General features: G+C 56.2%; 6 protein-coding genes across 6 annotated transcripts; 3 read left to right on the top strand and 3 right to left on the bottom strand.

Moving 5' to 3' along the window:
* The first annotated feature begins 695 nt into the window (after positions 1-695).
* On the top strand, positions 696-6,514 carry FA10DRAFT_300185 (hypothetical protein). Its single transcript, XM_025524807.1, has 2 exons — positions 696-2,395; positions 2,468-6,514. The coding sequence occupies exons 1-2, from the start codon at positions 883-885 to the stop codon at positions 6,352-6,354; spliced, it is 5,400 nt and encodes a 1,799-aa protein (XP_025378784.1). The 5' UTR covers positions 696-882; the 3' UTR covers positions 6,355-6,514.
* On the bottom strand, positions 6,478-8,412 carry FA10DRAFT_265435 (hypothetical protein). Its single transcript, XM_025521058.1, has 3 exons — positions 7,823-8,412; positions 7,037-7,762; positions 6,478-6,979 (listed from the first exon to the last, which is right to left on the bottom strand). Exons 1-3 carry the CDS (start codon positions 8,400-8,402, stop codon positions 6,687-6,689), a joined length of 1,599 nt encoding a protein of 532 aa, XP_025378785.1. The 5' UTR covers positions 8,403-8,412; the 3' UTR covers positions 6,478-6,686.
* A 276-nt stretch (positions 8,413-8,688) lies between these two features.
* On the top strand, positions 8,689-11,414 carry FA10DRAFT_70583 (hypothetical protein). The gene has a single exon (XM_025525649.1). It carries the CDS (start codon positions 8,774-8,776, stop codon positions 11,306-11,308), a length of 2,535 nt encoding a protein of 844 aa, XP_025378786.1. The 5' UTR covers positions 8,689-8,773; the 3' UTR covers positions 11,309-11,414.
* A 27-nt stretch (positions 11,415-11,441) lies between these two features.
* On the bottom strand, positions 11,442-14,581 carry FA10DRAFT_300187 (golgi adaptor HA1/AP1 adaptin gamma subunit). Its single transcript, XM_025524808.1, has 4 exons — positions 14,061-14,581; positions 13,851-13,992; positions 13,604-13,777; positions 11,442-13,546 (listed from the first exon to the last, which is right to left on the bottom strand). The coding sequence occupies exons 1-4, from the start codon at positions 14,453-14,455 to the stop codon at positions 11,522-11,524; spliced, it is 2,736 nt and encodes a 911-aa protein (XP_025378787.1). The 5' UTR covers positions 14,456-14,581; the 3' UTR covers positions 11,442-11,521.
* Positions 14,582-16,006: 1,425 nt separating this feature from the next.
* FA10DRAFT_218355 (hypothetical protein) lies at positions 16,007-17,044 on the top strand (the record flags this gene model as incomplete). Its single annotated transcript, XM_025518523.1, has 1 exon — positions 16,007-17,044. A coding segment is annotated over one exon (1,038 nt), but the record flags the coding sequence as incomplete, so codon positions are not given.
* A 72-nt stretch (positions 17,045-17,116) lies between these two features.
* Positions 17,117-18,436, bottom strand: FA10DRAFT_265438 (ClpP/crotonase). The gene has a single exon (XM_025521059.1). The coding sequence runs from the start codon at positions 18,262-18,264 to the stop codon at positions 17,185-17,187; it is 1,080 nt and encodes a 359-aa protein (XP_025378789.1). The 5' UTR covers positions 18,265-18,436; the 3' UTR covers positions 17,117-17,184.
* Between the last annotated feature and the right edge of the window lie 649 nt (positions 18,437-19,085).

Consider the following 19,085-nt stretch of genomic DNA (forward strand, 5'->3'; position numbering starts at 1 on the left):
ATACTGCACAGAGAGAGGAAGTCATCCGAGCAATGTGGGCTACGACGCCAACACCTTTCTTGAACGCGGTGGGGTTGACTAAGATGAAAGGAACAAAGAAGAGCAAGGGTAGGGAAGACCTAACCAAGGCTCCAGAAGGGGAGGAAGAAAAGCAAGAAGAGGAGGCGAAGGAGCATGAGCAGGAGAAGCTACAAGACCATGTGGTAGCGAAGATCTTGCTTGCCGTATTCTTCTCTGGAAAGCAGATTGATGGAGTGGTTCAAAGTGGAAATCAGGCGACGCAAGCGAGGAGCAGCCAGCTGGGAGAGAAGCTGCGAATGCAGATGGAGGGACTCATTAAGCGCATCATTGGTCTTTAGAGCGAGACAAAAGCTGTAACATATCATTGGTCTCCCTTCACGGCAATCATGTGTTCGGGCTTGTCTTTAAAGCAGCGACGTTCGGTTGACCTAACTTAGCGTGACGGGTGAGAGCAAGTTCTTGAGCATGCACCGTGTTGCATTCGTCATTCTGCGCTCTCAGTGGTGCAGTCAAAGTCTCCATCTTCTTTCAGCCACAGGGCTGGCTTTCAGATTGACGTGTGGGATGACGAGGTTCAGCCACGCGTTTACCAAGCAGCTGCTCCACACAAAGACGGGTCTGTGGGAACGACGGCTTGGTTCTGGCTCAACTTGAATATTTTCATCTTTGTTTTGCAGCAGCTCCCTTCATCGACAGAGACAGAGCTTCGTCGGTCCTCATCACTTTGGAGAGGACTTCCCTGAGGTTTTGCAGTGAGCTGGCACCGGCCTCGCTATGCCTGCAATAGCCGCGTAGCTGGGCTCGGTCCGTATTCGCGCATACAAGCTACATCTACGCACGGCGGCGGCTTGAAGCTCGAGCATGTCGACTTCTCGCCCCCACATTGGGAGCGTCATCTCGCCCATGGAGCTGGCCGCGCCTTCTCCATCGTCGTCGTCCTCACCGGAGAACTCAAGGCGTCGGCCGTCGAGCTTGGATTTACATCCTCTTGATCTCAATGAGCTTGAGCCCCTGCCGCCGTCGCAGGCAGAGCAAGGCTCGAGCGCCGATGCCCCTCAATTCCCCATCGCCTCGACACCCCCTTCGACCTCGACCAAGTCGCAATCATCGAGCCGTAGAAAGCAGCAGCAGAGACAGCAGAGGCAAGGATCTTCATCTGCATCCAATGCGTCGTCTTCTATGGACCCGGCGCGCGACGCCGTCCTCGTCACCAGCCCGAAGTCAATAGCATCGGTGCCCAGCAGAAGCAGCTTCGAAAGCACCGGCGAATCGGGCTGGCAGCCGGCGACGGCGCACTATGTGACGGTGTCGTCGATCCTCAGCCGGTCCGGCGCGGCCATAGCTGCGGCCGAGTTTGACTCGCGCGGCTCCCTTCGGCCCACTTCCAATGCTGCCTCTTTGTCGGCACACCGCCGGAGAGGCTCGTCTTCCTCCTCTTCCTCGTCCTCCTCGTCCGCCACCGGTGCCGTAGCGCCAGAGAGAGAAGAAGGGGAGAGACCGAGACCAAGGCTGATGCCGCGTCACAAATCCAGCGTTGATGTCCGCGGCGGGAAGAGACCGGCAAGCAATGGCAGCGCCCTCGAAGCGCTTGGCGCGCTGCTGCTCCAGCGGGACTCGAGCGGCAAGGTCGCGAGTCTCAGTTTCACCCGTCACGACGGCAAGCGGTCGCGCTTGTCAAGCTTCATCGATGTCGGAAAGAGGGGTGGTGGTGGTGGTGGCAGCAGCAGCGCCGGGAGCAGCAGCAGGCCCCTCATGACGGCATCCCAGGCCATCTCGTCAGTATCCCGAGCCTGGCTCCAGGGTGTCAAGGAGGCTGGTGCCTCTCGCTTGGGCATCAAGATGCCCTCGACGAGAGACGGACGTGGCCAGACGATTGCGCAGCGTAGAGCGCGAAGGCAGGGCGCCATGGCATTTGAAGCGTCGATGAACGACGACGGCGAGAGCGGCTTCCGCCTGGTGGGCACGAGGGCGGGCCATCCTACGTTTGAAGTGGGAGTCGAAAGGGGAGACAGCGTGCCTCCAGATCACTTGGAGCCGCCCGACGACCTCTCGCTTGGCCATCTGGCGCCAGCCGAGGACGAAATGGTCTCGTTGGCGGCAGGCGGTCCTCAGAAGATCTCGGCAAGGAAGAGAACGATCCTGGACGAGCCATTGACAGGGCCCAGATCCAAGAATGTATTTGGTCCTGGCTCCGCATTTGCACTTGAGGATCCGCCAGATGCACCGCCCTCTCCCGTCGCCATGCCCGGCGCCTGGTGGGGAGGCAGTGGCAGCTTTTGGGGCAGCCGTAGTGGAGAAGGCCACGAGGAGGGCGCCCTCCTTCTGCCACCGCCCTTGCTCGACGATCAGGGCAGCGATGCAAAGAGCTTCGAGGGTGAGCACTTTAGACTGGCCATATCACCCTTTGACAGATTCAGACGCTGATCAATGGTTGCCTTTTCAAAAGGGCTGCTTGGCGTGCGACGGATGAGGGAACAGGAACGAGCGAGGAAGCAGCTGGAGAAGCTCAAGGCCCGCAACAGACCAGCACACAAGGTCGGCATGCTGACGGCCTTTGGCAATTTCATCAAGGCCGCACATGCTGCCGATAAAGCTTCCAAAGCCGCAGCCAAGGCTGGCCAGAGCAGGGGCCGAGATGCCCCGTCAATGTTCGAAGACAGGCCTGGTGGGATGCAGAGGCGGCACACCGAACCAATGGACTTCAATCCGACTCTGACTGTCCCTGACTCGGATCATGAGTCGGAAGAGGAGGAGGAAGATGAGAGAGACGAGGAGGCCGAGGATGGCATCACCTCTGCTCAAGCAGATACACCTCGCCTTCTCGATACGGTCTATGAGGGCGGCGGTAGCGAGCAACAGCAGCAGCAACAGCAGCAGCAGCAGAGCTCACTCACAAGAAGAGAACGATCTCGGCCACCCTCGCGAAGGTCCTCGCTCATTTACCAGGTGCACCACTCCGACTATCCGAGGGCACCCCGCCTGGTGCCTATCCACACGCCAGGTACCAACACACCCTTTACGCCCATGTCCCTCGACGGTCACAGCAGGTCTCTGGACAGCGACTACATCTCTTCCAGGATTTTGTCCATCCATGAGCCTGCCACGCCTCGGATCGGCCCTACCCTTCTCTCCCTGCCTCCCTCGCCGTGGACTCCTTACCTGGATAACGGACAACAGAGCCAATCTCACCAAACAACTTTTCTCGTCATGACACCGGTCCAAGGACCACCAGGAACACCACGACTCGCGCCCACATACGTCGAAATGAACCCTTCGCCGTTCCCCACACCTAGCCTGTACAATCGTTCGCCGCGCATCGCCAGCCACTTGGGCCCGCTAACAACCCTGGACGACGATGACGGAAAGAAGACGGCCGGTGTGACCTCGTCTCCTCCCAACCACTTCTCACCGCTCGCTCTGTCTCCTACGGCATCGCCAACCTTGTCAGCATCGCAAAAGCTGAGGAAGCGAAAGACGCATGGGCGCGGCGTCGGACAGGGTAACGACAGCGGCACTCTGACACCCTCGCGGTTGACACCAGCGCAAATGATCAGGACTCCGTCAAAAGAACGAGACCGACAAAGTCTGATGCACCAGTACGTTACAGCTGACATGGATGCGGAGACCCCGAGCCTATCCAATGGTGATTCCCATCCACACCCCCGCTTCACGGAAGAGGTGGTGAAAAAAGACGAGGAGCAGAAGCAGGAGGCGGCTGGTGAGCCAGCCCAACGACCGCCTCAGCGCCGCTCGTTTTTGCTCTGGTTCCTCTTGGGTGATCTTGGCCTCGGTACACGCTCAAAGATTGCTGCCAAAGCTAGTGGGTCTCCCGAGCCGCAATCCGCCAAGAACCAGCCGATCTTGGTCCGCTTCACAATCTCACTCGCAGCCCACACCTACGGTTTCCTCATCTTTGTTCTTGCGCACCTCGTGGACCTGGTCTACCGGATCGCAGAGAACTTGTCGCTCATCTTCTGGTTCCTGCATTGGACGTTTATGAATCTGACCGGCCAGACGGTGCTAAGCCGCTGTGCCATCGAGGCCTATCGACTTGTGCAGAACGAATGGGCGACTGTATCGATGGAGGATCACGAAGAAAAGGGAACGAAAATCGAGAGGCGGAAGAGCACAGATGTTGGATACAGAAGGCCAAGCCTCGGCGGTACGGGGAGCACCAGCGTCAGCGTCGGGAGCAACTCGGCAAGGCGAAAGAGTCTCGGTGACAATGTGACTCCCGGCGATGACGAGGAAAAGCACGAGGACGTCAGCGAGGTGAGGCCCAAAGGCTTGAGCCGATGGCAAGTCCTGCGAGGCCTGTTCGAGCTCTATTGTCTGCAAGATGTCACACGACAGCGATACGTCGCTGAAGGAGCAGGTCTCGAGAAGATCGAAGGATGGTCAACGAGAAGGACGCCTTCGAGATCAACACCGCTCAACGAGCAAACGCCGGTGGCGTCCGACTCTGCAAAGCCGGACCGAGTTGACCTCGGCGCCAAACGTTCAGCTGACCGACGGGCTAGGGAAGAGAGCGCCAATTCGTTGTTGCAGCGGAGGGATGATGCTACTGAGGAGGGAAGCAACGACGAGTCTGATGATGAAGACTCCGATGAGAGTGACGACGAAGAGGAAAGCAGCGATGACGAAATGGTCGTGACGAGGCAGGGGCCCGATGTCTTGGAATTTACAAAGACGCCGAGAATCGAGCAGCGGGATCGGTCTACAGGCAGCGGCAGCGGTGGTGGTTATTTTGGCTCCCTGTCCTCGAACAAGAAGGAGTCTCGTACAAAGCAAGGAGCAGCAAAGAAGACCCAAGTGACAAATTCCGAGGCACGCCAAATGATCAAGACTATAAAGTGGGCAAGTCGACTGGCAATATCGGCCTATGGGCTGCACGTCACCCTGGTGGATCTGCCCGAGACTTTTACGCCATCTGGCAACCGCTTCTCCCGCCAGACGTTTGCCCACTTGTCCCGGCTGCATCACGAGGATGTCCTTCATGCCGACATCCAGACGCTCGACTCGGATGCCTACAGTCCGACTTTCTATCTCGTCCGTGACTACTCGAGAAAGGTCGTCGTTGTCAGCGTTCGAGGAACACAGAGCCTGCAGGACATTATCGTCGATTTGGAGATGATTGTGACGGACATGGACCTGCCTCCGATCGAAGGCATCGACGGAGAGATCAGCTCGTCGTCACCGTTGCGCTGCCATGCAGGCATCTTGCGGGCGGCAAAGGCACTCATCGGTCGCGATTCCACGCTCTTCACAACTCTTTCGCGGGCGCTCGAAGAGAATGAGGGTTTCGGCATCGTCTTTACCGGCCATTCGCTCGGTGGAGCCATCGCGAGCACCGTTGTTCTCCTCTTGAGCCAGTACAGAAAGACTGGTCAAGGTTTGAACGATGGAGAATGGGTAACGCACCACGAGAGCGGGCTCCCAGCTGATCGTCCTATACGGGCCATCACATTTGCTCACCCTGCCACGGTCAGCGCAGCGCTGGCTCAACGGTCGTCTCTCGGAAAGACGCCGCTGGTTCTTTCAGTCGTCCTGGGCAGCGACATCATCCCGCGTTGCGGACACGGTCAGGCTCGTGAGCTCCGTCGTGTTCTTGGTGCCTTGAGCCGTGTCCGCAGACGGCACGAGAAGGCCTTTCTCAAGATCCAACAACGAGCCCGAAGCTATCGAGCTTCTAAGAGCCAGAAAGGAGAGGCAGTCGACGAGGAGGAAAAAGATGCAAGAGTGCATATTGCGACATCGTGGTGGAGGTGGCGCAAACTGTCGCAGAAGCTCGCAAGTGGACAAGGCTTGAGCGGGGAAGAAGCCGAGAGAAAGAAGCGCATTGAGACGGACCTCTGGAAGCTGAGATGCGACGTCGAGGCGGACCTGTATGCTGCCGTGGAGGCGCGCCAAAAAGCTGCTGCGACAGCCGCTAGAGGCCCGAAATCGCCGTGGCTCTCGGGCGAGGGGGACAGCGCGCCTTTGCACCAGCTCACGACGAGGAGGCAGGCTTTGGATGCCTCGACGATGCACAGCGAAGCAGTCCAGGGCGGTATCCTGGTGCCAGCGGGTCGAAACTATTGGCTCGACTCATCACCCGTCGAGGCCCACGCTGCTGCTCCTTCTTCCTCTTCCTCTTCTTCTTCTTCCAACTTTGGTTCTGACGGCAAGGGGTACGAAAAGGGGCGCGCCAAGGAAGACGAGGTCTCGGCAGAGCTCTACGAGGTGAAATCGCCGCTGGGCTTTTTCAGCCTGCCGGATCTGCAAACGAAGATGTTTGCGCATCACTTTCCAAGCGCCTACGAAACAGCTCTCTTGGAAGATCTTCGCCTCTGAGTGTGTCTCCGATGGCAGAGCTAGGCAAGGCAAGAAGGAAAGAAGAATTGAAAGGACGAGGAAAGGCGTGTGCAGCATACACGCAACGAAACCCGCCCTGTTTGTAAAACTTTATCACACTGTAATACGCATGCAAGAATATCGTCGCAGGCCGGCCGCCAAAGGAACCGGATGATAGGGTTGAGAAGGTCTGAGATTGTGCAGAGAAAGAGAGACGATATGTACGGGACGTGGACCGAGGCAGAAGAGTGTCGAGAAAGGTGGATGAGTGTAGTGGTTCGATATGCTGAATACAGTAAGGATTGTGTTGACTCGGACGGCGCAACGACGCCTCATCGTTCCGACAAGAACGAGTGGAGATCAAAGGGAGGCAGGACTCTGCCTGCTTTGTTTCCGTTGTTCGCGTTGTTCTTGGCACCGCCTACTCCAGACGTCGTCCCCGTGGACGAGCCGTAAAAATTTGAGCCTGCATCAAATTTGTCAAGGCCCAGCGTCGTTGTGCCAGACTTGAGCAGAGGAAAGTCGTGTGGGACAGCAACTTTCTCCAGGGAGAGATGCGTCCAGAGGAAAGTCGTTTGCCGCACCGCGGACTCAATCAGGGGTTGTGAGGGTTTGCCAGTACGGACTGTCAACAAAGCGTCAGTTCAAGCGAGCGAGGCGGGCGAAAGAGGGGTTGACTCACAGAGAATTGCGCTGTTGATTTGCTCTGCAAGAGCAACCCGCCGGCTTTGGTCGAGGTACTTGCGCAACGGCGACGATTCCAAGTCTCGATAGGCGAGGAGCGCTGTGACGGTCTCAAGCTCTTTAAGGTACATGGACCTCCAAAAGCCAGGCAAGGTCTGCACGCTGGTGTACAGCAGCTGGGCGTGGGCCAAGGCAGCATTCAGGACCGGGTTAACGATTGTAGTGCTGTTGGATGCAGAAGAAAGGCCGTTGGCTGAAGCGATGCTTTCGTGGGATGATGTAGACGAAGGAGCGGGGGATGCAGATCTCGAAACGGCAGCGGCTGATGCGATACCAGGCTGTGAAGAGGCAACAGAGTGGGCCGTGAGCCCGACGCTGGGTCTATCCAGGCCATTGTTGCTCCCTGTCGAACCAGCGGAAACAGATCGAACACTCTCTATGAAGACCTGAATCTGCAGGTTCAACGATAGGTGCGCAGGATCCAGTGAAGTCGGGTTCGAAGGTAGCACCTTGATGATATCTTCGCCCTTGTCATCGCCCCGCTCTCGACTCCGACTAGATGCCGACTGGGCGGGCCGGCGTTCCGTTCGATCCCTTTGCTGAGCTTTGGCAGAGCTCCTGGTTGCTGTCCCACCCTCTGGCGCATTGAGAACGGTGGGAAACTGCGTGTTTAGTAGCTCAATCGCGAGCTTGATTCGTCCGTTGACGATGTGATCACGAATTTCTGGAGGGAGAGCTTGGTGAGCCACTGCCAGTAGCATGCAAGGACCAGTGAAGCACTCACCCTTGCGAACCCGCACGACATTCAAATCGGTCGCCGACAGTTCGCCATTGACTGAATCTCCTTCGAGTGCCCCAGGCGCCGCCAAAGCGCCCTTGCCCTCCTCTGCCCTCCCCGACATTCCCACATCGTCGTCGACTGGCTGCCCGTTTGTCTTCTCTGCTTCGGGTCTTACCGTCCCTGCTGCTCCCTGTTGCTCCTGCTGAGCCAGCGTTAGGAGGCTGTCGACTTCAATCTCCATACTCGAATCCTCCCTTGAAAGGGGAGGCGCAGAGAGCGGGTGCGCCGACCCAAGGAGCTGTTGGTTCGATGCTCTTGACTGTCTAACAACCGTCGAGCTTCCGCTGGGAGCGGGGGCTGCAGTCGAAGAAGAGGAAGAAGGTCCAGCAGCTGATGGATACAGACTCTCGAGTGAAGAGATGCCGTCATCGGCAAGAGCCTGGGCAGTGTCAAGGTAGCAGTGGTGGACGAGATAGTTGAGCACGAGCTTGCGGAGCGCAGCAGGCGAGGTAAGCTCGTCCGCTTGCTGCTCTAGAGCTGCTGCACTGCTGCTCGACGAAGCTCCGTGTCCATTGGTCGTCATCGTGGGGGGGGGGGGGGCAATTGAGAGATGCAGTAAGTAATTTGCAAAAGGGTTGCTGAAAGAATCGTTTGCGCAGGAGAGATTGGTGATGAGCCTCCTCCTCTTGACGCAACGAATCAACACTCGGTCTTCGCCGAGATCGAGGTGAAAGAAGTGAGAGGAGCTGAGCAGCGGGTGCCAAAGTCTCAAGTTGTAATGTTGGTAGTAGGGGCATCTAAGACGCGTTACTAGGCCGGCGGGCTCGAGCACTCGATAAGGTCCACGTGGAGTTTAGCCGTTGACCGCACCTTCGTGCTCACCATCATCAGAATTGCCAAGACAGGTCGACGACTCCCAGCTGCATCGGCAATCCGCTGCGCGACGGGCGCAGCATGGCCGGTCGAAAATGTCCCCTGTGCGGCTCGCATTCGGTGCAATTCGTTCGTGATGTCTATGACGATGTGTGCTCAGCATGCGGGACGCTCATGGGCGATGTTCGTGGTCGCCATGCTGTTGGCCCGGATGCAGACGAGGGACCCACAGAGGAGGATCTAGCGGAGCTGATGGATCTAGAGCGGGCTTTCCCAGCTCGAGGCTCGTCTTTCGTTCGGCCTGGAGAGGCAAGCCTACGTAGAGGTCCCTATCAGATTCCGCGCTTTGGCGCGGCGCCAACATATCTTCCGGGTCAGGGATTTAACGAACAACATCGTCGAAATATCACGGAAAAGCGGATCGACGACCTGGTCACCGAGATATTGAATCGCCTGAGGGCATTCAGTTGCTTTGAAAAGGTCAAGCGCCTTTTCCTGCAGGCGCATACTATCCTGAAGGATGAGGCCAAGAGGGGAACGGATGGAAAAAAGCAACAGAAGCTCAGCGGTCGGAGTGAGGCTCTTAGTGGTTGGCAAAATGTCCGCCTCGACATCTTTGCCAAGACGCTCGTCATGGCCTGCATTTTTGCCATTCTCAAGCCTATCCGGCCCGATCTGACCGTCGAGCAGATTTCAGCCCTGTCTGGCACCGGTCCGGAAGGATTCGTCAACGTCAAGCAGATCCAGCTCTATTTGCAACGCCTCGAGTCTCTTCTCGAAGGCACGCTTCTTCCCGAAGTTAGCCATGACAGCCCAGCCATCTATCTCAAGCAGCATTTCGCCTTTTTGCGGCGCCAGATGAGCCTTCGTGTGGCGACACCCGGCTATGGCCTAACTTCACCGTATGCTCGTCGTAAGCCTCGCTTTGAAGACGGCAAAATGGAGGAGGAAGAGTCGGTCATGAGTGCCAAGGATCACCAATTTCTGGCTATGGCAAATATCGAACGTGCTCAGGAGCTTGCAAGTGCCCTTTCCTTGCTGTGTGAGCGAGAAGGCCTGACAAATCGCGCGTCAACCCTGACGCCTATCCGCGATCTCAGCGTCTGCGCATGGGCCATTATCGTGCTTTCCCTCGAAGCGTCGACGAAAGGCATCGTAGGGCGCCCTCATCACCAACTTGCAAGCGTCGTGATCTATCTTGGCGGCTGGAGCCTGGGCGCGAAAGGCAAAGGGATGACAAAGGCCGAGCTTGGACTGGTCACCGAAGGCGAGGAATACCGTGATGAGGAAGTTGCCGCTCTCGTTATCGATCAGGACCATGAGGATGGCGAGATCAATCAGATCGACGACCTTGGAATCCCCGTGAGCCAGGCAGACAAGATCCGAAGTGCCGTACGCCTCAACCTCACGAAGATGGTTCAGAGACGGAGCAAGCAAATCAACCGCATGATAACTACGCTCGCCGCACATCTGCCATGGCTCTCTTCTATTGTCAATCTTGAAAAGAAATTGCCAAAGGTCAAGCGGGCGGCTACGGATGATGAGGTGGTGAGGCACCACTTGAAGGGGGATCAGGTATCCTTGGCTGCATTGCCCACCGCAGAATTGTCGAGGTGCCTACCCGATGTCGTTCTATTCGTCGATTTGCTCCGTCAGAGGGGAGCTTGGCAGCAAGAGCAGCCAGGACAACGAAAGGCACAAGACCATCCTCACTCGATCGCAGGAGCTCTCGACCAACAGTCCTTGCTTCGAGCTGACTTGCTGGACATCATCAGGACACCAGTCGCACTCGGCGAGTCTCAGTCTCAGATGGCACCGAATGATCTGCAAGCGCGAGATATGGCCTCGGAGAAGCCGATTCATGCCCGCTGGATTTCGCTTTTTGGGACAGTCCAGGATCAAAGCGCGTCGCAGATGAGGAAATGGAGGAGCCGCCTGGATGCGGGAGTTCTGTCCCGTTCGGTGCTGGAGCAAGAGACGAAAATCCAAGATGACTTAACATGGAGAATACATGACCGAGCGGAGCCCATGTCAAAATGGGGTAATGACCGCGAAGACAGCCCTGATGACTATCATCCTGTGAAAGTCTACGAGGCAGTCACCTCGTGTCTATTCGATGAAGCGGGAGCAGAAAGGAAGAGTGGCGATGACGCAGTCGAGAAAGCAAGCCCACTCGCCCAGCGACTTTGCAACTCTCATTTCCTGCGAACCGAAGGCGCCCTCGAAAATATGCTGGATTCCGTCGTCGACTCTGTCTTGTTTCAACCGGACGAAATGGACTCTTATCTTCGTGGAGTGAGGGAAGGAGAGGCGGAGGAGGTGCAAATGGTCCGCAATCTTCGATGGGATGAATGGCTTGAGGGAGAGAAGCTTTGCGAAGAAATGGAGAAACGAAAGGAGAGAGAGACGAAGAGAAATAAGCGCGGAGAACCTGGAGGGGTCGTTCGTACTACCAAATTAACGAAGGGGGAACTAGCGAGGAGAAGGTTGACGGAGATGCTCGAGGCGGAGGATGACAAAGAAGCTGCCGTCGGTACGGAAAGATATATCTCGCAAAGCAATAAGCGCCAGAAAACCCCGTCGACAAACCAACGGAAGCTAAGGAAGAGATATTGACGTAGAGCAGACTGTTACAACGAAGGACAATGAGACAAACTGTATACTGGTGCATCAACAGGCAACATCTGTAATCTTACCGGCGCATCATCATACTTAGGCATTGTAATATCATCATCTTACGCAGCACTCAGACCTTTGACTTGTGATGGATTGAGATATGAATTGTGTCTCGCTCAATGTAGTCTCTCCTTCTCTCTACAATCGTCCTTCTCAGGCCAGCGGTGGAAAGCTTGAGAAATCGACCTGGTCCTGCACGGCCTCGCCTGTGCCCTGGATTGAGAATCCGACTCTCAATCTCAACCTGACGGTCGCTCCTTTGCTTGCCATGACTCTCATCTGCTGCGTTTCTGTTTTTCCCGGCAGAATGGTCGAGTTGGAGATGGCGAGCATCTGCAGCTTTTGACTCTTCGGGACGGCTGCCTGAAACTGAACGCCTTCGATCGTCTGCATCCCCTCCGATTCGAAGCGGGCGAGAATGTTGACAATCTCTGGTCGCGCGGGGTTGATGTTTGGCGTGAGTGTGATTTTGAGGCCGTGCGCGTCGTAAGCCGTGTAGGCCTGCTGTTGCTGAGGTGGGGGAGAAGCGACCGCGGCTGAAGCGATAGCAGGAGGAGAAGAGGCCGCAGGTGGTCGTGATGCGACTGGCGAGGAGGTCGCTCCACCGCCACCAAAGATGTCCAAGCCGTCCAAGCCGCTTCCGCTGTTGCTCACTTGTGGTGGCGGGGAGGTCGGCGCGCCGAGACCTGACAGTCCACCTGCCCCTCCCTGCTGTGATGTAGATGGAGCACCAAAAAGACCCATGATATCGTCCACCGATGACTTCGGTGGCGCACTTGTCTGGCTTGGCGACATCAGCCCTGCACCTGCACCTCCAGCACCGGCCGGTGTCGAGTCCTGGGTGTCCATTCCGCCAAAGATGTCCGCCAGCAGATCCTGGGTATTTTGCGCGCTGCTGCCCCCTCCTGCTGCCGCCCCAAGGCTGGAGTTGCCGTTGCTGGGGCCGGGCGCCTCGTCGCCCATGAGATCCAACAGCGAATCCTTGTCCGTCCTCGTGCTTCCCACAGCCCTCTTCTCGCTGACAGTGCCCACGACTGTCTGCCTGATCTCCGGCGGCGGCATCGGCTCCAGTACACCGTCCCTCAAATCCTTTCTAGCCAAGAGCGCCCTGAACTCGACTGCTCGTTGCTGAATCTCGACATCGACAGAGGTGTCGTATCCCGAAAGAATTGACTCGATCCTGCTCTGCTGGCTTCCATCATGGATTCGAGTCGTAAGCTTCGCAAGCGACGTAAGGTCCCATTGGCGAATGTGGGAGTTGACATAGGGCGAGTCCAGGACCGAGGCGAGGAGGTCCACAACATCCTTTGCGCTCACTTCCCTTACCAGCTCCTCGTCCTCGAAGCTGCCTCCCTCGAGCAAGATTTCGCCAAATTCACCCAGCACCCACACTGCAGCCAGAGTGAGGCTTTCCTGGGAAAAGTCGGCATGCAATGCTGAAAAGAGCTTCTGCGTGGTGTAGGCCTGTAGCTCGGGAGTGTGACAGACGAGTCGCAGGAAGGCACTAAGGACCTCCTCACGCACGTAGTTGCCAGCCAACTTCAGAACACGGAGCTCCGTATCGATGTGCCACCTTCGGTTCGGTGCGAATTTTTCGGCGGCCAGGCAGATTTGGGTCGTGAGCCCTAGCTTGAACTCGTTGTCGGCCACCTCGAGAAAGGCGAGAAGCTCGCGCGTGAGCACCCGAACATTAGACTCATTGATGAGAGCATAGCTAAGCTCCAGCGCACGCCTCCGAATCGAGATGTCGCCATCCCTGAGGCAGTCGATGATGATGTTCCGGTGTCTTTGAACCGCGTTTGTGTCCATAGAGACAACTTTGTTGAGGGTATTGAGAGCGACATAGCGAATATTGTTATCGCGGTTGCCAAGAAATTTGCCGAGAATGTTGATAGCCATGACCCGAAGGCCGTTCTCGGCTTCGATCTCGAGAATGGTCAAAACCGTCTCATATAGGATGCTGTTTCCCACATTCTTGCTCGCTTCTGTGTTGGTCGCCACTTGGGCAAGAACATCATTCATGGCCTCGCTCGCAGCGGCGTTGTCTCGACCAAGGAGCCTAAGCAAGCGCAGGATCTTGACCTGCAAGAAGGGGTCTGTAATACCAGAGACATCGTGCTCGGGTGAATACCCTGTCGTGACCAACGCCTTGAGGTGACGAACAAGTAGGGGAACGTGCTGAGATTGTCGGGTTAGTAACTGTATGATGTGAAGCCCAAAGATGGGATAACTCACTCTTCGGAAATCATCGAGAGCGGCTGGGTCAGACCGGCAGATGTCATACGCCAGCGTGACACCGCAGAGGAGGACGCCGTGGTTCTTGTCGTTGAGGAGTTGTTTTGTCCGCTCTGTAAAATTTTCGAGAAGATCGGGCACCTTTCGCACAATTCGCATCGCACAGATGGCTGCCTGTGTGGGATTGAACAGGGGGGCCTCAGCAGCTCGCACAAGGGGAGAGAGAGTTGAAAGACGAGGGGCCTACCTTTCTGCGGATATAAGTGTTGCTGCTCCCCATGAGCCTCTCCACCTCATTTGACAGGTCGCGCGACATTTCTTCGGAGGCGATGTTGGCAAAAGTGCAAAGTGCCAGCCCGACGACGTACATGTTGCTATGCGCCATGTCGCTGTGATGCCATTTGAGTCAGGATCGAGTATCACCTTGCGCCGCCATGCCCTTTGTTCATTGACTCACTTTTTGAGGCCATTCGTGACAAGCGTCAACACCTCTGTGTTCTCATCCAGGAGCAGCATGATGCCAAGGTATCCCAGCCGCTTGTCGGTGAATCTTGGTGTCGCAACGAGCTTCAGACACTCGATCTGTCCGAAATGAGCCGGGTAGCCCAGCATATGAATGTAGAGAAGTTTGGCGATATTGTTGTGCAGCGAGAACGGATCAGCTTGCTTGAACGACGTGCGAATCGCGGCTGACTCCTTCTGAATCAGAGATCGTTCCTCAGCAAGTGTCTTGCATGATCGAATTGCCTTGATGAGAGCCTTGAGATTGTACAGGCCGGCCGACGCCATGAGACCGCCCAGGCGGGGGTCCAGCGAGGCCACCTGCTGCTGCTTTGCAAAGAAAGACGACATTGTCCCGTCTTGGCTCTCGCAAAAGTGTTGAGGCTCTTTTGCTGTGTCCGCCTTCCTCCGGTCGCAACGCTACTTCCTGAAGATAGGCTCTCGAACGGGCGATGAGAGGAAGGACAAGAAGCTAGAGCCTAATGGTCGCAGAGACAGAACGCGAGCTGGCTCTGCGCTCGAAATATCCACGTGGCTTCAGAACTCGCTCCACTTTCCCCTGCTCTTGACGTTAGTTAGTCTTCTCCGGCACCCCCCTCTCTCAAGTTAAGCTTCTTGACCAAAACGTATTCAATAGTGGGTGCGAGCACCCTGTACTGTCCAGACGAAGCTTTCAAACCGCATGGTGACTTACCACCGCCGTCTCTATTCTGCGCAGAGTATCGAGTGTGCAGTGCAAATGTGATCCGTGAAGGAGGCAGAAAGGCACACATACGTGTAATAGGATGGTGGCAAGGCCTGCTTACGCTTCGCATCACATCTTAATCTCCCCTCTTCCAGCTCCGATGTATCTTCCATTCTTCCCAGCGCTTCAGACATAGGTTTACGATTGTTTGCAATACCACCCCGTCCGGTAGTACGAATAACGATCATAAAATGCACAATCACCATCTCAGTTTCCATCGCTCTCCATCGTGACAGATCAACCCAGAAGTGCTTCCGTCTTCGCTCGATATGATAGAAAGAAGACTTAGCCCTGCTGCTCCGTCGTTGCTGCGATAATCACTTAGAACTTATCAAGATTTGTTCATGTCCATGTCAAGATCTTCTGCCAAGGAGAATCTTTCTTCTTGGGGTTGAATGAGCTCACTCGAAGCTATTGTGAAGAACCACGTTGCTCAAAAATTCTTCCCACCGTATGGCGACAGCAACTTCGCGAGCATTGGCGTCCTCAAACAGAAGCGGGAAGTGGCCGATTAACAAAGTTCCAAAAAAGTTCATGGAGCCGGCCCGCATTCTTTTTATCTGATCGTTGATCGTGCTAGCGCGGTGTCTTATGCATGTCATTTTCATCAAGGCTCTTTCCAGCTCTAAGGGCAGCGTAAAGGAGCAGCGCACAGTGCCTGAGCGAGACCATGCTGCCTTTAGCAGGGCTTGGCTTTCGCTTATTTGTAATCCAGATGTGTTCAGGTGAAGCCGACTCCAAGCCGTGCCTGTGATGCGAGATGAAATTGGTCAATAAATCTGAAGGAAGAAGAGCCTGGCAAAAATCTTGAGCCCTTAAGTAGTAAAGTGAGAAGATCGCCTTTCCCTTCTCGACATCAACGCTGGCCAGCTGACGAAGTCATCATGCCATCGACAAGAGCACCAAAGTTCACGCCGCCGACGGTGATCATCCCTCTCGAAGACCGGCCCAAGGCCGAGCTGTTCACGCTCCCAGACTTGACGCCCATCTTCGTCGATGAGCAAAAGGACGCACTCAACGTCCTTTTGGGCCAAAAGCCGGCCGACAACAAGAGCGCGATTCGAACTGGCAAGGAGATTAGCGAGGGTGACCAGCGACAGCAAGTTGAAAAGCTTGGACTGCGTCCTGTCCTGCGCCTGTCACCAGTGTCGGACGGAAGGAAGGCTCGGGTGAGCCTGCACGGAGCCGTCAATGACGACCGGGCCGAGCGCCTCACCGTGTCGCTGCTCGAGAGCGTAGGCAGCCAGCCGCCATCGTTCTCGGATCTCTGGGGCGCTCTATACGGCATCTGGGTCCGTCACGACGAACACGAGAGGATCCCTATCGAAGTGGACAGCTCCTTCGGACAGGCTAAGTCTGAGGTGATCGCCTACCTGAAGCACACCGGGCTTGCGTTTTCGGCACCCGATGCGGTCAACTCTTCGGAGCTACTCCTTGATCGATCTAGCTTTTGGCAAGGCGCAGGCGCTCCACTAGGCCGTTCGTGGCTGCAGTCTCCTCAACCCTGCCCCAAACGCTTCGGGACTTTGACGAGCGACAGTTTCCCGATGATTCAGTCTTTCACAAAAGGAACTACGCCACCCGTCCTGACCGTCCATCCTCTTCGACCTCCAAAGCCTGCGCCTGGAGCTGTGGTCTACTCGCGCTACATCCACTCTGTCAAGTCGCACCTCACCCTCACCCACATCGACGCGGCGAACCCGAGCCACTTTGAGCCGTATTGCAGATGGCAGAACAGTGATCGCGTCAAATTCGGCTGGAGGGAATCTGGTGACGACGAACACCACCGTCATTATCTGGCCGACAGGCTTGCGGACCCCCATATCATGGGCTATGTCGTTGCCTGGGATGGCGAACTGGCTGGCTATGGCGAGGCTAGCTGGAACAAAGAGGACAGCATGGCCGCCTTTGTCGGACATGTTGGTGACTACGATCAAGGCACACACCTCTTGTGCGGCGAGGACCGATTCAGAGGCAGATTCCGCTTCGCGCAGAGCATGGTCAGCATGAAGCACTTCTGCTTCCTTCGCGAGCCTCGAACCCAGATTGTCCTGGGCGAGCCGAGGGCCGATCTGGACATTGTCGAGCTTCTCAAGGCTTACCTGCCCCAGAGCTTCCGTAGAGAGGTGGAGCTGCCGCACAAGCGTGCAGTCCTCTTCGAGCTCCACCGCGACCGATTTTTCACAGATGGCATCTTCTACTAGTGCGCAGTATGCTCTGGTCTTACGGTCGTCAAATTCATCATCACCGTCAATGTGAAGCCAAGCGAACACTTTATTGGTGCAAAATCATGAAATCAATGCAAAGAAGGCATACACAGATTTATTTTTAGATGTCACCGTCCGACAAATTTGGGCTTTCGCTTCTCTGCAAATGCAATGAGTGCTTCTCTGCGATCTTGTGTAGGTAGGAGCACCTCGTAGCAGCTCTCCTCCCAATCAAGGGCCTTTTCCAGCTCGAGGTCCGCCCCGATTGTCATTGCCTTTTTGGCGCTGGCCAAGGCCAAGGGTGCGCTCCTCGTCATAGACTGTGCGAGGCGTAAGGCGCGCTGCATCGCCTCCTCGTCCTCGTCGGCCAAGTGATCAATTATACCCCACTCGTGCGCCTCTCTCGTGTCCAGGAGCTTACCCGTGTAGACGAGCTCCTTTGCGCGAGACAGGCCAATGAGACGGGGCGCCCGCTGCGTGCCACCGGCACCGGGAATGATGCCGAGGTGCGTCTCTGGAAATCCAATCCGTGTCTTTTCGCTCGTGCTTTTGCCACCGCCTACTCTGAAGTCACAGGCGAGGGCAAGCTCCAGCCCGCCACCGAGAGCAGAGCCTTGGAGGACCGCAATCGTCGGCACGGGGAAATCGGCCAATTTACCCACGAGCTTCCGAAGCCGGGACAGAAAATCGACGACCTCTGATTCGGACATGGTTCTTCGCTCGATGAGATCGGCGCCCGCGCAGAATGCCGCTGGTGAGGAGGATTCCAGAATCAGACAGCGTAACGGATCGGCAGGCGCAGGGTGGACGAGTGTTGAGGTGGAGGAGGCCATCGAGGAAGAAGTGTCTGCATCGTCTTCGTCGTCTTCTCCTTCCTGCTCCTCGCCCTCGTTGGAGGATGACGCTCTGGCAGGTGTAAATGTCAGAGAAGCGGGCGAGAAATGCGTAGAGGCAGAGGAAGGCCCCGAGATGGAGCCCGCTCTCGAAGCTGGCGCGGAGTCCGGTGGCGTTGGCGGGAGCGAGCTACTGGAAGACGTGGGCTTGGCGGCGTGTGCAAGGACGGAGTCGAGAGCAGCGTCGAGGTCGGCAAGCAAGCGCCGCGAGATCGCGTTCCTCGCCTCTGGTCGGTCAAGCACGATACGGTGAACGCCATCGACTGGTGCTGGTGCCGTTTGGTGATAGGCCAATAGCCGTCTTTGCTCGCTCATTGCTGCTCAGATGTTCAAGTTCCTCTTACGAGAATCTCAAGAGGTTAATGAGAGAGGGAGGAAGAAGTCACGGAGGGTGCAAAGTGGGTGCAAAGTGGGACGAGAGAACAGGCACCCAACCTTATACCGTTCGTCCTGTTCCTTTCTGGCCTGCCCTTGCCGTTCCTCTCGGATTCATCTATCGTCATTTGAGCTTTTCTTTCATTTCGCTGGTACTTTCCTGTACCTCTCCTCTCGCATTTCATCTATCGTCATTTGAGCGCTTCTTTCATTTAGCTGGTCTGTACCTTTTTTTTTTCTGGGAGACGATGCACGGGTCATATGGACTCGACGCTCGTCTTCTTCCCGCTCATCTAGAGGGCAACAGATCCAGAGCCAGATCGCTGCTACCTAAGATTTTCATTCTTGGGTGCCTGTGCCGTTGCAGCACTAGTACGCGCTACTGGCGTCTTATCTGATTGCTTCGCTCATGAAAAATCCCATCAGGAAAGAAAGAGAAGAGGCCGGGTGGAAAGACGCGTGCGTGTGTACTGTGCTGTACTGTACTGTACAAAAAGCTCGGAAGAAGAGCCGACAAAGATGATCAAGTTCGGCGATCAAAACAAGGCTTGGCACATGGGGAAGTCTACGCATCATTTGTGCCTGTCCGACCGTGATAGCTCATGACAATCGATCACGATCCGTGGCAGGCACTCCTGGCTGGCCAAATGTGTGCAAGGCCGCGCCTCTATTCTTGCACTATTCGCTACACACACACACACACACACACACACACACACACACACACACACACACACACACACACACACACACACACGACG

The sequence above is a fragment of the Acaromyces ingoldii genome (genome assembly GCF_003144295.1).
Source record: "Acaromyces ingoldii strain MCA 4198 unplaced genomic scaffold FA10scaffold_2, whole genome shotgun sequence".
NCBI classification, from domain to species: domain Eukaryota; kingdom Fungi; phylum Basidiomycota; class Exobasidiomycetes; order Exobasidiales; family Cryptobasidiaceae; genus Acaromyces; species Acaromyces ingoldii.

Coding starts and splice junctions, on each gene's coding strand:
- FA10DRAFT_300187 (XM_025524808.1), bottom strand. CDS start 14,455: ATGTCGTCTTTCTTTGCAAAGCAGCAGCAGGTGGCCTCGCTGGACCCC. Junction 13,993..14,060: donor GTCACGAATGGCCTCAAAAA/GTGAGTCAATGA, acceptor ATGGCATCACAG/CGACATGGCGCATAGCAACA. Junction 13,547..13,603: donor CTCTCGATGATTTCCGAAGA/GTGAGTTATCCC, acceptor CGACAATCTCAG/CACGTTCCCCTACTTGTTCG.
- FA10DRAFT_265435 (XM_025521058.1), bottom strand. CDS start 8,402: ATGACGACCAATGGACACGGAGCTTCGTCGAGCAGCAGTGCAGCAGCT. Junction 7,763..7,822: donor TGTCGTGCGGGTTCGCAAGG/GTGAGTGCTTCA, acceptor CTCTCCCTCCAG/AAATTCGTGATCACATCGTC. Junction 6,980..7,036: donor AATCAACAGCGCAATTCTCT/GTGAGTCAACCC, acceptor CTTTGTTGACAG/TCCGTACTGGCAAACCCTCA.
- FA10DRAFT_265438 (XM_025521059.1), bottom strand. CDS start 18,264: ATGAGCGAGCAAAGACGGCTATTGGCCTATCACCAAACGGCACCAGCA.
- FA10DRAFT_300185 (XM_025524807.1), top strand. CDS start 883: ATGTCGACTTCTCGCCCCCACATTGGGAGCGTCATCTCGCCCATGGAG. Junction 2,396..2,467: donor CGATGCAAAGAGCTTCGAGG/GTGAGCACTTTA, acceptor CCTTTTCAAAAG/GGCTGCTTGGCGTGCGACGG.
- FA10DRAFT_70583 (XM_025525649.1), top strand. CDS start 8,774: ATGGCCGGTCGAAAATGTCCCCTGTGCGGCTCGCATTCGGTGCAATTC.